Raw genomic sequence first — 12171 nt, 5'->3', positions numbered from 1 at the left:
ACAGTTCCACCTTCTATGTCTTTAATATAATGCCAAGGAAATCATATGATACGTATTCCTTATTTCATTTTTGAGACGTCAGTGTGACAGATACATGCAGTGCCTAACCCTAGCCAGCAGGGGGCAGAAGGCATGCACCAGAGCAGTGGTTCTCAAACCTTTTCATATCAAGGACCCCTAAATTAGTCCACATTATCCATGAGATGTTCTCTCTTGGAACCAAATGTGAGCATGTTTTTATTGTTAAATATTATTTTGTCCAGAATTTCATGACTATCTGAATTATTGTAGGTATAGAGAGTTGAGAGTGAAACTATGATCAACATACTAACTCTTCTGCCTTCTATTGTTCTTAATGAAATAGTGAAGTTGAACAGTTCATCAATTTGCTGGGGACCCCCTGGAATGCCCTCAAGGACCCCTGGTGGCCCTCGGACCCCATGTTGAGAACCACTGCAGAAGACCTTCAATTGAGAGATATAAAATGGACACTGTCAATCATGGGATCCACATGCCTCCAATTTGACTGGATTGATGCAACATATTGATTGATTGATTGATATTCATATTTTCTACCTTATTGTGAAATCGTGTTGAAAATGTGCGTATCAAATTAGACACATGCAGTATTTATGGCAATTTACCTGTTTATCTGTCAACTTTTTCTTTTCTTTTTCTTTTTGTCAGATCTGGTCCAATATACACCCAAGAATTTGAATTTTCTGGTCATTATCTATTGGCTCAGGCTTTATGGGGTATAAATGTGAGATGAAGCAAGGGGAGCACAAGACAAATACAGAGAAAAAGGGCACAAGTAAGAGAACGAGAGAGAGAGAGAGAGAGAACGAGAGAGAGAGAGAGAGGAGAGAGAGATATAGAGAGAGAGAGAGAGAGATAGAGAGACAGAGATATGGAGAGAGAGCAAGAGCTGCAGGTAGTTTTCTTTTCTCCCTTATTCCCTGAGCAGTCTGTACCTCCTCAGGCTTTCTCCACACAGCCAGCCCCCCTCCCCCCGCTTTTTGATGCTACTGCGTTCACGAAACCTCCACAGGCGGGCAGACAGACAGGCAGGCGGGCAGACAGACAGACAGACAGACAGGCAGACAGACAGGCAGGCAGGCAGACAGACAGACAGACAGGCAGACATACAGACAGGCAGACAGACAGACAGGCAGGCGGGCAGACAGACAGACAGACAGACAGGCAGGCAGACAGGCAGGCAGGCAGGCAGGCAGGCAGACAGACAGACAGACAGGCAGGCAGGCAGACAGACAGACAGGCAGACATACAGACAGGCAGACAGACAGGCAGGCAGGCAGGCAGGCAGACAGGCAGACAGACAGGCAGACAGACAGACAGACAGACAGACAGACAGACAGACAGACAGGCAGGTAGCAGTGTGACCCTGGAGCGTCTCACACCTCGCCTGCCTGTCTGTCTGTCTGTCTGTGTATATCAGTCCCTCCAGGATTTCATTTTTTGTGCGATTGTTGCGATCAAAAATGCTTATTTTGTGTATGTGCTTCAGTATTTTCAGGCTAATCTAGGATTGCCCAAAATACATACAATGGCACAACAGTGGAGGCATGCCTTCCCCATCCATGATGCCTCCCTGCAATATTGACATCAGCCCTGAGCACGAGGGCGGGGCTAATCTCAGACAGTCATCAGCCCTGAGCAGGAGGGCGGGGCTAATCTCAGACAGTCATCAGACTTGAGCAGGAGGGCGGGGCTAATCTCAGACAGTCATCAACCCTGAGCAGGAGGGCGGAGCTAATCTCAGACAGTCATCAACCCTGAGCAGGAGGGCGGGGCTAATCTCAGACAGCCATCCGCCTTGAGCAGGAGGGCGGGGCTAATCTCAGACAGTCATCAGCCCTGAGCAGGAGGGCGGGGCTAATCTCAGACAGTCATCAGCCCTGAGCAGGAGGGCGGGGCTAATCTCTGACAGACATCAGCCCTGAGCAGGAGGACGGGGCTAATCTCTGACAGACATCAGCCCTGAGCAGGAGGGCGGGGCTAATCTCTGACAGTCATCATCTTGAGCAGGAGGGCGGGGGTAATCTCTGACAGTCATCAGCTTGAGCAGGAGGGCGGGGGTAATCTCTGACAGTCATCAGCTTGAGCAGGAGGGCGGGGCTAATCTCTGACAGTCATCAACCCTGAGCAGGAGGGCAGGGCTCATCTCAGACAGTCATCAGCCCTGAGCAGGAGGGCGGGGCTAATCTCAGACAGTCATCAGCCCTGAGTAGGAGGGCGGGGCTAATCTCTGACAGACATCAGCCCTGAGCAGGAGGGCGGGGCTAATCTCTGACAGACATCAGCCCTGAGCAGGAGGGCGGGGGTAATCTCTGACAGTCATCAGCTTGAGCAGGAGGGCGGGGCTAATCTCTGACAGTCATCAACCCTGAGCAGGAGGGCGGGGCTAATCTCTGACAGTCATCAGACTTGAGCAGGAGGGCAGGGCTCATCTCAGACAGTCATCAGACCTGAGCAGGAGGGCGGGGCTAATCTCTGACAGTCATCAGCCCTGAGCAGAAGGGCGGGTTAGCATCTGTAAACGGGTGGGGGCGGGACAGTTTCCCCAAATAGAGAAACGACGAATGATGGGACTTTAAACATTGCTCATTTGCATAATATACTATTGATTTTGTAATGATACAAAGCTCGGCTAAGTGGCCCTTTACAAAATAAAAGCATTGTATTGTTTTCTAGCTACCGAGACCCGACTGAAAACACAAAGTGAGAGAAGCAGACGGAGGGTGTGTGTGTGTGTGTGTGTGTGCGTGTGTGTGTGTGTGTGTGTGTGTGTGTGTATGTGTGTATCCCATAGCTGCAGGCTCAGGCTATTTGGTGTGAGAGGTTTCCAGAAGCTGAAAATCAATGGTAATCTGTGCCCACCTGGGCCTATACACAGCATAATGGAACATACACACACACATGCACGATACACACACACACACGCACACGCACGCACGCACACAGAGTAAACATGTATCATGTACGCATGTATAATCACACCTACACACAGGTAGGTGCTAACATATGGAGGCTTACACACACACACACACACATGCGTGCACACGCACGCACACACATGCACGCACACACACACACTCACAAATTGTCCAGGGATCATATATAATGTTTTCTGTTCACATAGCTGTAAGCGATGGTGAAGGTAGAGCGAGAGAGAGAGAGAGAGAGAGAGAGAGAGAGAGAGAGGGGGGGAGGGTTACATAGGAGTGAGAGAGATCTTATTTCATTTTAACTTGCTATTGTTATGATCCAATTGTGATCCTATTACTGTCATTACATTACAATGATTTTTACAGTTGTTGTTTTATAATTGTTATACTGTTGATTCATTATCCTTCCTAATCATTATTACTACCAATTATTATTATTACTATTATTGTTCCGTTACATGTTGTTGTTGTTGTTGTTGTTTTGTAATTTAAATGCTTTAGCAACACATCCATATTGCAGCTCAAAAAGCACATTGAATTGGAAAAAAGTGAATTGAATTGAGAGAGAAATAAAGAGAGAGAGAGAGAGAGAGAGAGAGAGAGAGGTCAGATCCAACCCTCAGGCAAATGTCAAGGCCAGTTATATTTGTCTACTCTTTAGGCAACACACACACACACGCACGCACGCACGCACACACACAAGCACGCACGCATGCACATACACATACACACACGCACGCACGCACACACGCACGCACACGCACACACACACACACACACACACACACACACACACACACACACACACGTGCAACACACACACACACACGTGCAACACACACACACACACGTGCAACACACACACACACACACACACACACAAAAATGAAAACAAACCCGGCTTCAGAACAGACTCCAAGTTCCGTTTCCTTCAAGTTCAGCTCAAACCACCTGTTCCCTGTGGGTTATTTACACCTGGGTGCAAATAGCATCTGCCTTGTCAAATTGGGGTGATATGAGATCTCCTGTTGGTACCAGTTAAAAGCTGAGCAGCTGTGTTTTGGATGATTTGAAGATGACCCAGAAAAGTTTGATCTAAAAGGGTAAAAAGAGCATTGCAAAACTCTAAAGGAGAAGAAATCAAAGCATGAATAATCATCTCTAATCCAACCTGGGAGACAACAGATCTTAATTTTGCAATGCTCCTCATTTCTATCTGTGCTGCATGCTGGTGTCACACACTGGAACAGTGGGGCTTTTGTTAAGAACAAAGAAAACATTGAAATAACAAAAGCCACAGCAGTATTGCACCACTGCAAAACTAAATGAGCAACATCTGTATGCAAGATGTAAGGTGGGGCTTTGGGTTAACTTGACACACCTGGAAACAATCAAGACGGATTTGCTAACCAGCGTTGATACATGTAAAACAGCAGGTAGAAACAACAACATCACGTTACCTGGATTAGTCTCCGATGGTTCTAAGGAAGAAGGCAATAGTATCCAAGATTAAATTATTAGTTGATTTAGAGTTAGATGATATTGGAGCAGCCGGCCTTTTTATTTTTTTGCTGGAAGTCGTGACACGACCACACAACCGGGTCAAATGGGCGTGGCTACATAAAGTGAATAGGCTAAAATGACCTTGCAATTTTAACAGACGAGCTAACTATTTTGCCACAGGGTTTCGCAAATGAGCTTGATAAATTGACTGGTCTCCTTTGTGCGGATTGATATGAATGACGTGGCCTCTGGTCTGATATATCTAGCAGGAGTCTGTTATACAGAAATAACTGACCACTGAATGCCGTGATTAACCAATCAGAATTGAGTATTCAACAAGGCTGTGTAATAATTAAGCAATAGATCATGACAGGCCGTGGTATATGCTTATTATACCACACCTAAGGGTCTTAATATACCATACCCATATCAAAGGGTTATTAAGCACCCAGTCAAATTTGAACTGAATTGGATATCCCCAAGTATATACAATTAGAGCAGCGATCTTTATGCTTTCAATGCTATTCAACCATCCTCTCAAGACTATCCTCTGCTGTGACTGTGGGGGTGTATGCCGCAAGCATGCTGCAGCCAGTCTGCAACATGCTCGCCAATAGCCAATGACAGTTGAGTATGCTGCAGCCAGTCTGCAACATGCTCGCCAATAGCCAATGACGGTTGAGTATGCTGCATGATATGCCCAAACCCGTATATGGACGCGGAGCCGCCCAGGCAGCAGCTCCGCTCTGCTCACTCAGACACTAGACAGGGATTTCCGCAGTGTGTCTACGACATGTCGTATAATCGTCTAAAATAGTTCACCAACAGATACAAAAACATGAGCATATACAGATCCTTTCCAAAAAAATTGAATATCATGGAAAGTTAGTTTTTTTCCATAATTCCTTCCAAAAAGTGAAACTTTCATAGATTATAAATTCATTACACACAAAGTGAAATATTTCTAGCCTTTATTTGTTTCATTTTTCATAATTTTGGCTTTAAGCTCCAGAAAACCCCCAAAACAGCATTTCAAGAAATTATTATAGTGTGACGAAAATCAGCAGTCACTTCTCAGTTATGACTGACTCCAGCCTCAGTCCACTCCCTCTGCATCTCCGCTAACCTTTTGAATTGTCTTTGCTTGACAATCCGCTGAAGCCCACGGTCATCCATGGTATTTCCATGATATTTTTTTTTTTTGGAAAGGATCTGTATGTGGACTCACTGGACTGTCTTGTTTTCTATATTTTCTATGTGTAAAATTAAAATCTGTGTACTCACTGGACTGGGGCAGCATGGATGTGTAGACCTTGGGGTCGATGGTGCCCATGGGTGGGGGCAGCAGGGGGTTGGTGAAGCTGCGTAGGGGGTGGGTGGGGCGGACACAAGCAGTGGGGATGGTGCGCCCCGTCCCGGCCTGGGCGTCCTCCCCGGGCCCCGGGGCCCCCGCTCCCCCGGCCCCTGCCACCACGTGCTCTCCGGGGAGGAGGGGGGGCTGCTGCTGCAGGAGAGGATTGGTGGAGGAGTCCGATGACATCACTGTGGAGGGAGAGGGGAGAGAGGGAGGAAGCATGTTAGGATCATAGGATGTATTAAAGATGGATGTCGTGAGTGAGTGTAACGACCTAGGGGGAAGCTTTCCACTCCCGCATTGACGCCAATGCGGGAGTAGCAAAAACTGCAATCCCTCGAATGGCCACTTGAGGCTGGCTGCCAGAGCAGGTTTACAGCCTATATATACATACGTACACATACATACATACACACACACACACACACACACACACACACACACACACACACACACACACACACACACACACACACACACACACACACACACACACGTATATATACAGGCTTTCTGTGGGGACAGACAGGCTTTGTGTGGGGAGAGACAGGCTTTCTGTGGGGACAGATAGGCTTTGTGTGGGGACAGACAGGCTTTGTGTGGGGACAGATAGGCTTTGTGTGGGGACAGACAGGCTTTGTGTGGGGACAGACAGCCTTTGTGTGGGGAGAGACAGGCTTTGTGTGGGGAGAGACAGGCTTTGTGTGGGGAGAGACAGGCTTTCTGTGGGGACAGACGGGTTTTGTGTGGGGAGAGACAGGCTTTGTGTGGGGACAGACAGGCTTTGTGTGGGGACAGACAGGCTTTGTGTGACAGGCTTTGTGTGGGGACAGACGGGCTTTGTGTGGGGAGAGACAGGCTTTCTGTGGGGACAAACAGGCTTTGTGTGGGGACAGACAGGCTTTGTGTGGGGAGAGACAGGCTTTCTGTGGGGAGAGATAGGCTTTCTGTGGGGAGAGACAGGCTTTGTGTGGGGAGAGACAGGCTTTGTGTGGGGAGAGACAGGCTTTGTGTGGGGAGAGACAGGCTTTGTGTGGGGAGAGACAGGCTTTGTGTGGGGAGAGACAGGCTTTGTGTGGGGAGAGACAGGCTTTCTGTGGGGAGAGACAGGCTTTGTGTGGGGAGAGACAGGCTTTCTGTGGGGAGAGACAGGCTTTGTGTGGGGACAAACAGGCTTTGTGTGGGGACAGACAGGCTTTGTGTGGGGAGAGACAGGCTTTCTGTGGGGAGAGACAGCCTTTGTGTGGGGACAAACAGGCTTTGTGTGGGGACAGACAGGCTTTGTGTGGGGAGAGACAGGCTTTCTGTGGGGAGAGACAGCCTTTGTGTGGGGAGAGACGGGCTTTGTGTGGGGAGAGACAGGCTTTCTGTGGGGACAGATGGGCTTTGTGTGGGGACAGACAGGCTTTGTGTGGGGAGAGACAGGCTTTGTGTGCGGAGAGACAGGCTTTGTGTGGGGAGAGACAGGCTTTGTGTGGGGAGAGACAGGCTTTGTGTGGGGAGAGACAGGCTTTCTGTGGGGAGAGACAGGCTTTGTGTGGGGAGAGACAGGCTTTGTGTGGGGAGAGACAGGCTTTGTGTGGGGACAGACAGGCTTTCTGTGGGGAGAGACAGGCTTTGTGTGGGGACCGACAGGCTTTCTGTGGGGACAGACGGGCTTTGTGTGGGGACAGACAGGCTTTGTGTGGGGAGAGACAGGCTTTGTGTGCGGAGAGACAGGCTTTGTGTGGGGAGAGACAGGCTTTGTGTGGGGAGAGACAGGCTTTGTGTGGGGAGAGACAGGCTTTCTGTGGGGAGAGACAGGCTTTGTGTGGGGACAGACAGCTTTGTGTGGGGAGAGACAGGCTTTGTGTGGGGACAGACAGCTTTGTGTGGGGAGAGACAGGCTTTGTGTGGGGAGAGACAGGCTTTGTGTGGGGACAGACAGGCTTTCTGTGGGGAGAGACAGGCTTTGTGTGGGGACAGACAGGCTTTCTGTGGGGAGAGACAGGCTTTGTGTGGGGACAGACAGGCTTTCTGTGGGGAGAGACAGGCTTTGTGTGGGGAGAGACAGGCTTTGTGTGGGGACAGACAGGCTTTGTGTGGGGAGAGACAGGCTTTGTGTGGGGAGAGACAGGCTTTGTGTGGGGAGAGACAGGCTTTCTGTGGGGAGAGACAGGCTTTGTGTGGGGACAGACAGGCTTTGTGTGGGGAGAGACAGGCTTTCTGTGGGGAGAGACAGGCTTTGTGTGGGGACAGACAGGCGTTGGGTCAGACAGCCGCCGAGACACCGAGCGAGCTGAGGTCTGATCAGAGAGGATCATGGGAGAAGAAGAGATCAGAGAGGATCATGGGAGAAGGAGATCAGAGAGGATCATGGGAGAAGAAGAGAGGGAAGCTGCGTTCATTAAAGAGATGAGAGAACGCCGAGGGAGAGACTGTCCCCGCTGTGAAGGAGCAACTGCTTCAAGACAAGAGAGAGAAGAAAGAGGGAGATGAAGGGAGAGAAAGAGAGAGGGAGACACCAACAAGGTCATGCAGTGGCCTGTATATGTTAGTGAAGTGAGGTAACTTCATGTTTAACCCTGGGGTTTCATTCTTCCAGCTGGTTCACTTCTTATCACCATGGTAACCCATGCTGAATGGAAGCTGCTCCGGAGCTGCCTATGATTCTACTGGCCTGTAAATACATGGCCCTGCAAACAGCACTTTAAAAAATATATATATATAATTTTTTTCCCGATTTTTTATCCCATTTTTATCCCCCATTAGTGCTAATTTTAATTTATTTATCCTGGTTGCTGCTCCACCCTCTGCTGATCTGGGGAGAGCCGGAACTGGCTCCATGCTTCCTCCGAGACATGGGCAGTTAGCCAGCCGCTTCTTTTCACCTGACAGGGGAAGCTTCACCGGTAGGACATAGCACGTGGGAGGATCACGCTATTCCAACCAGTTCCCCTCCCTCCGAACAGGCGCCCCTAACGACCAGAGGAGGCACCACATCAGCGACCAGGATATTGCATGTTTTGGTGTGGGGTTCCTATATGAAGGAAACCCCCAGGGGGCACGGGGAGAACATGCATACTCCACACAGAAAGGCCCTTTTGACGACCCCACCCGGGCGGTGGACACTCGAGGACATGCGGACGGGCACACACTCCTTCAGCGCTCACAGCGTCCCAGGTGGGAATCGAACCCAGGACCTTCTAGCGGTGAGGCGACAGCGCTTACCACTGCACCACCGTGCCCCCCCAAACAGCACTTCTTAATTCCTTGTTTCGGACCAGACGTGAAATGATACATTGTTAATATTTCAGCTGCTTTGATTCACTTTCACACCAGCCAAAAAGCAAGCCGACCAACCAGATACTGTAGGGCTGCCAACCCTTTCAGATTACCCAGGAGACTCGGCTGAAATGATATGTGTGTGTGTTAGGCAATGTTGCAGAGATAGCCTAGTCCGTTGTTTTTGTTGTTTTCCTTTTCCTCCCAGTCGGTCAGGACCAGTGTGCGTATTTGTCATTGTATAATTGTGACAGTCTCAGCGAGTGTGCGTGCATGCATGTGCGTTTGTGTGTAATACCTGGTGTGTAGCTGGGAAAAGGCAGCATGGGTCTCAGGGTGAACTTGTTGTGTGTGAAGCCGCAGGGCGGGAGGGTGGGCGAGGGCAGGAGGCCCGGGTACTGAGTGGAGTCCAGAGAGACGGGTCCAGAGAGACAGGGTACCGAGAGAGAGGGTACTGGGATCGCACTCACCACCGCTGGAGAGAGAGAGAGAGAATGAAACAGGTGCATGTAAAGAACAGGATTGGGTTGCACCAGCTCTGCGTAATCTCAAACGTAGCACGGTTTGAGCGTAAAGTCTCACTCATGGTAGGACTTTATCGTCGGGCGCTCAACATTTTTAATAAGTGTCTCTCGACAGAAATAAAAGAGTGGCACATTTTAAATGTATACTTTGTCGAGAGGTCATATTTTCACCTTCCTCTGAGTCCAAATCACTGGAAAAACATCTCTCAAAAACATGAGCACGGGGTGTCGTATCTGTATCTCCCCACATCAGTTCTGACAGACAACTGATCTCTGCCCTCCTCCAGGCCTCAACTCCGCCCACACCGAGCCCTGACTCCACCCACACCAGCTCTGTCTGCTTTCCCTGCGGAGGAGGCTGCTCGCCCAGGCTGTCAGACACTGCAGTTTCACTTGTTTTGCGATATCTTCCGAATTTTGCTGCGATTCCACTCCGTTTTTATGTGCAAATTGAAATTTTGCAAACAGGTGGATGGAAACCTGACTACAGACAGAGAGAGAGTGGGAAAGAGAGAGTCACACACACACACACACACACACACACACACACACACACTCATTACATACGTGTGTTGCTTGGCTGAGAGTCCATAGGAATCATCATCTTTCCTCTGGTGGCCCTCCTTGACGCTAGGGAGCGATCGAGAGTCGATATGCTGCTGGATGCTTCGTCTGCGTCCGCTCCTGAGACACACCACCATGCCATTAACACAGATGAGTGCTTTAACACAGGAATTATTACTTTAACATGGGGATTAGTGGTGTGACACTGGGATTAGTGCTTTAACACAGGGGTTAGTACAGGGAGTGGTGCTTTACCACAGGGATTACTGGTTTAACACAGGGGTTAGTACAGGGAGTGGTGCTTTACCACAGGGATTACTGGTTTAACACAGGGGTTAGTACAGGGAGTGGTGCTTTACCACAGGGATTACTGGTTTAACACAGGGGTTAGTACAGGGAGTGGTGCTTTACCACAGGGATTACTGGTTTAACGTAGGGGTTAGTACAGGGAGTGGTGCTTTACCACAGGGATTACTGGTTTAACACAGGGGTTAGTACAGGGAGTGGTGCTTTACCACAGGGATTACTGGTTTAACACAGGGGTTAGTACAGGGAGTGGTGCTTTACCACAGGGATTACTGGTTTAACACAGGGGTTAGTACAGGGAGTGGTGCTTTACCACAGGGATTACTGGTTTAACACAGGGGTTAGTACAGGGAGTGGTGCTTTACCACAGGGATTACTGGTTTAACACAGGGGTTAGTACAGGGAGTGGTGCTTTACCACAGGGATTACTGGTTTAACACAGGGGTTAGTACAGGAAGTGGTGCTTTACCACAGGGATTACTGGTTTAACACAGGGGTCAGTACAGGGAGTGGTGCTTTACCACAGGGATTACTGGTTTAACACAGGGGTTAGTACAGGGAGTGGTGCTTTACCACAGGGATTACTGGTTTAACATAGGGGTTAGTACAGGGAGTGGTGCTTTACCACAGGGATTACTGGTTTAACACAGGGGTTAGTACAGGGAGTGGTGCTTTACCACAGGGATTACTGGTTTAACGTAGGGGTTAGTACAGGGAGTGGTGCTTTACCACAGGGATTACTGGTTTAACACAGGGGTTAGTACAGGGAGTGGTGGTTTAACACAGGGATTACTACTTTAACACAGGGAATTACTACTTTAACACAGCGATTACTACTTTAACACAGGGATTAGTACTTTAACACAGATAATAGTGCTTTAACACAGGGATCAGGACATTAACATATACATTATTACATTAACACAGGGCATGGTTCCCAGTACATCAAATTCAATGACTTTCCAGGCCCAATTCCCTCAAATTCAATGACCCCCCCAACATGGCATAGTTTAAGACACAGATCAAGATTAATTACTGTTACAAAACTGAGAACTAGCACAGAAGCTCACAGTCAACAATTAAAAAGACAGAGGGCCCTAATTGTCGCAAAAGCGGTAATTTAGCGTTTGCGCTTGTTTTGCGCTCGTTTAACGCCGCACGCAATGGAAATTGGGGGTGTGCACAAGCGCATTTGTCTTCCCCCTGCCGTGCTATTGCCTGCTGCCCCAAAGACAAATAACATTCAAATAAAATTCTGAAAGTCATTTACAGTTTGGTGGAAATGATTCCCGCAGCTCCACTCAATGTTTTCCTCTGGGAAGAAGTTAATGATGGCTTTTCATTACAAAGCGTGCTTCACCTCAACACTAATTTAATCCGAATGCATAAATTATGGATGTAAATTAATAAGAAGAAATGTGTCACGCAGGTGTTGAGGTGATATGTCATTTCAACAGCTCTCCGTCTTTTTGCACATTATGGACATATGAATGTTGCTAGGCAACAATGAAGAGTTTGACTCTGAGACGAGAGCTACATCATAAAAAAACAAAAAAAAAACACCCACTCTGACTAAATGGCTTCTTGCATGAATTTTTTTTAGGGTGGAGACTCTGATGAGTGCCCATGACATCACAGTCGGGCAATTGTGCACCATCGGCCCTTCAATCAGAGTTGCTTGACTGCT

General features: G+C 48.6%; 1 protein-coding gene across 1 annotated transcript in view; it reads right to left on the bottom strand.

Moving 5' to 3' along the window:
* Window positions 1-12171, bottom strand: part of dcc (DCC netrin 1 receptor) — a gene marked incomplete at both ends in the record, with an annotated part of 118699 nt that overhangs the window by 1032 nt on the left and 105496 nt on the right. The window contains 3 exons of the mRNA XM_083641075.1: window positions 5757-6014; window positions 9389-9565; window positions 10182-10298. Of these exons, the coding sequence (XP_083497201.1) occupies window positions 5757-6014; window positions 9389-9565; window positions 10182-10298 (552 nt within the window). The remainder of the gene's footprint in view (window positions 1-5756; window positions 6015-9388; window positions 9566-10181; window positions 10299-12171) is intronic.

The sequence above is a fragment of the Poromitra crassiceps genome (genome assembly GCF_964638095.1).
Source record: "Poromitra crassiceps genome assembly, chromosome: 8".
NCBI classification, from domain to species: domain Eukaryota; kingdom Metazoa; phylum Chordata; class Actinopteri; order Beryciformes; family Melamphaidae; genus Poromitra; species Poromitra crassiceps.
The sequence above is the reverse complement of the archived record's forward strand: the minus strand, read 5'-3'. Positions and strand labels throughout refer to the sequence as shown.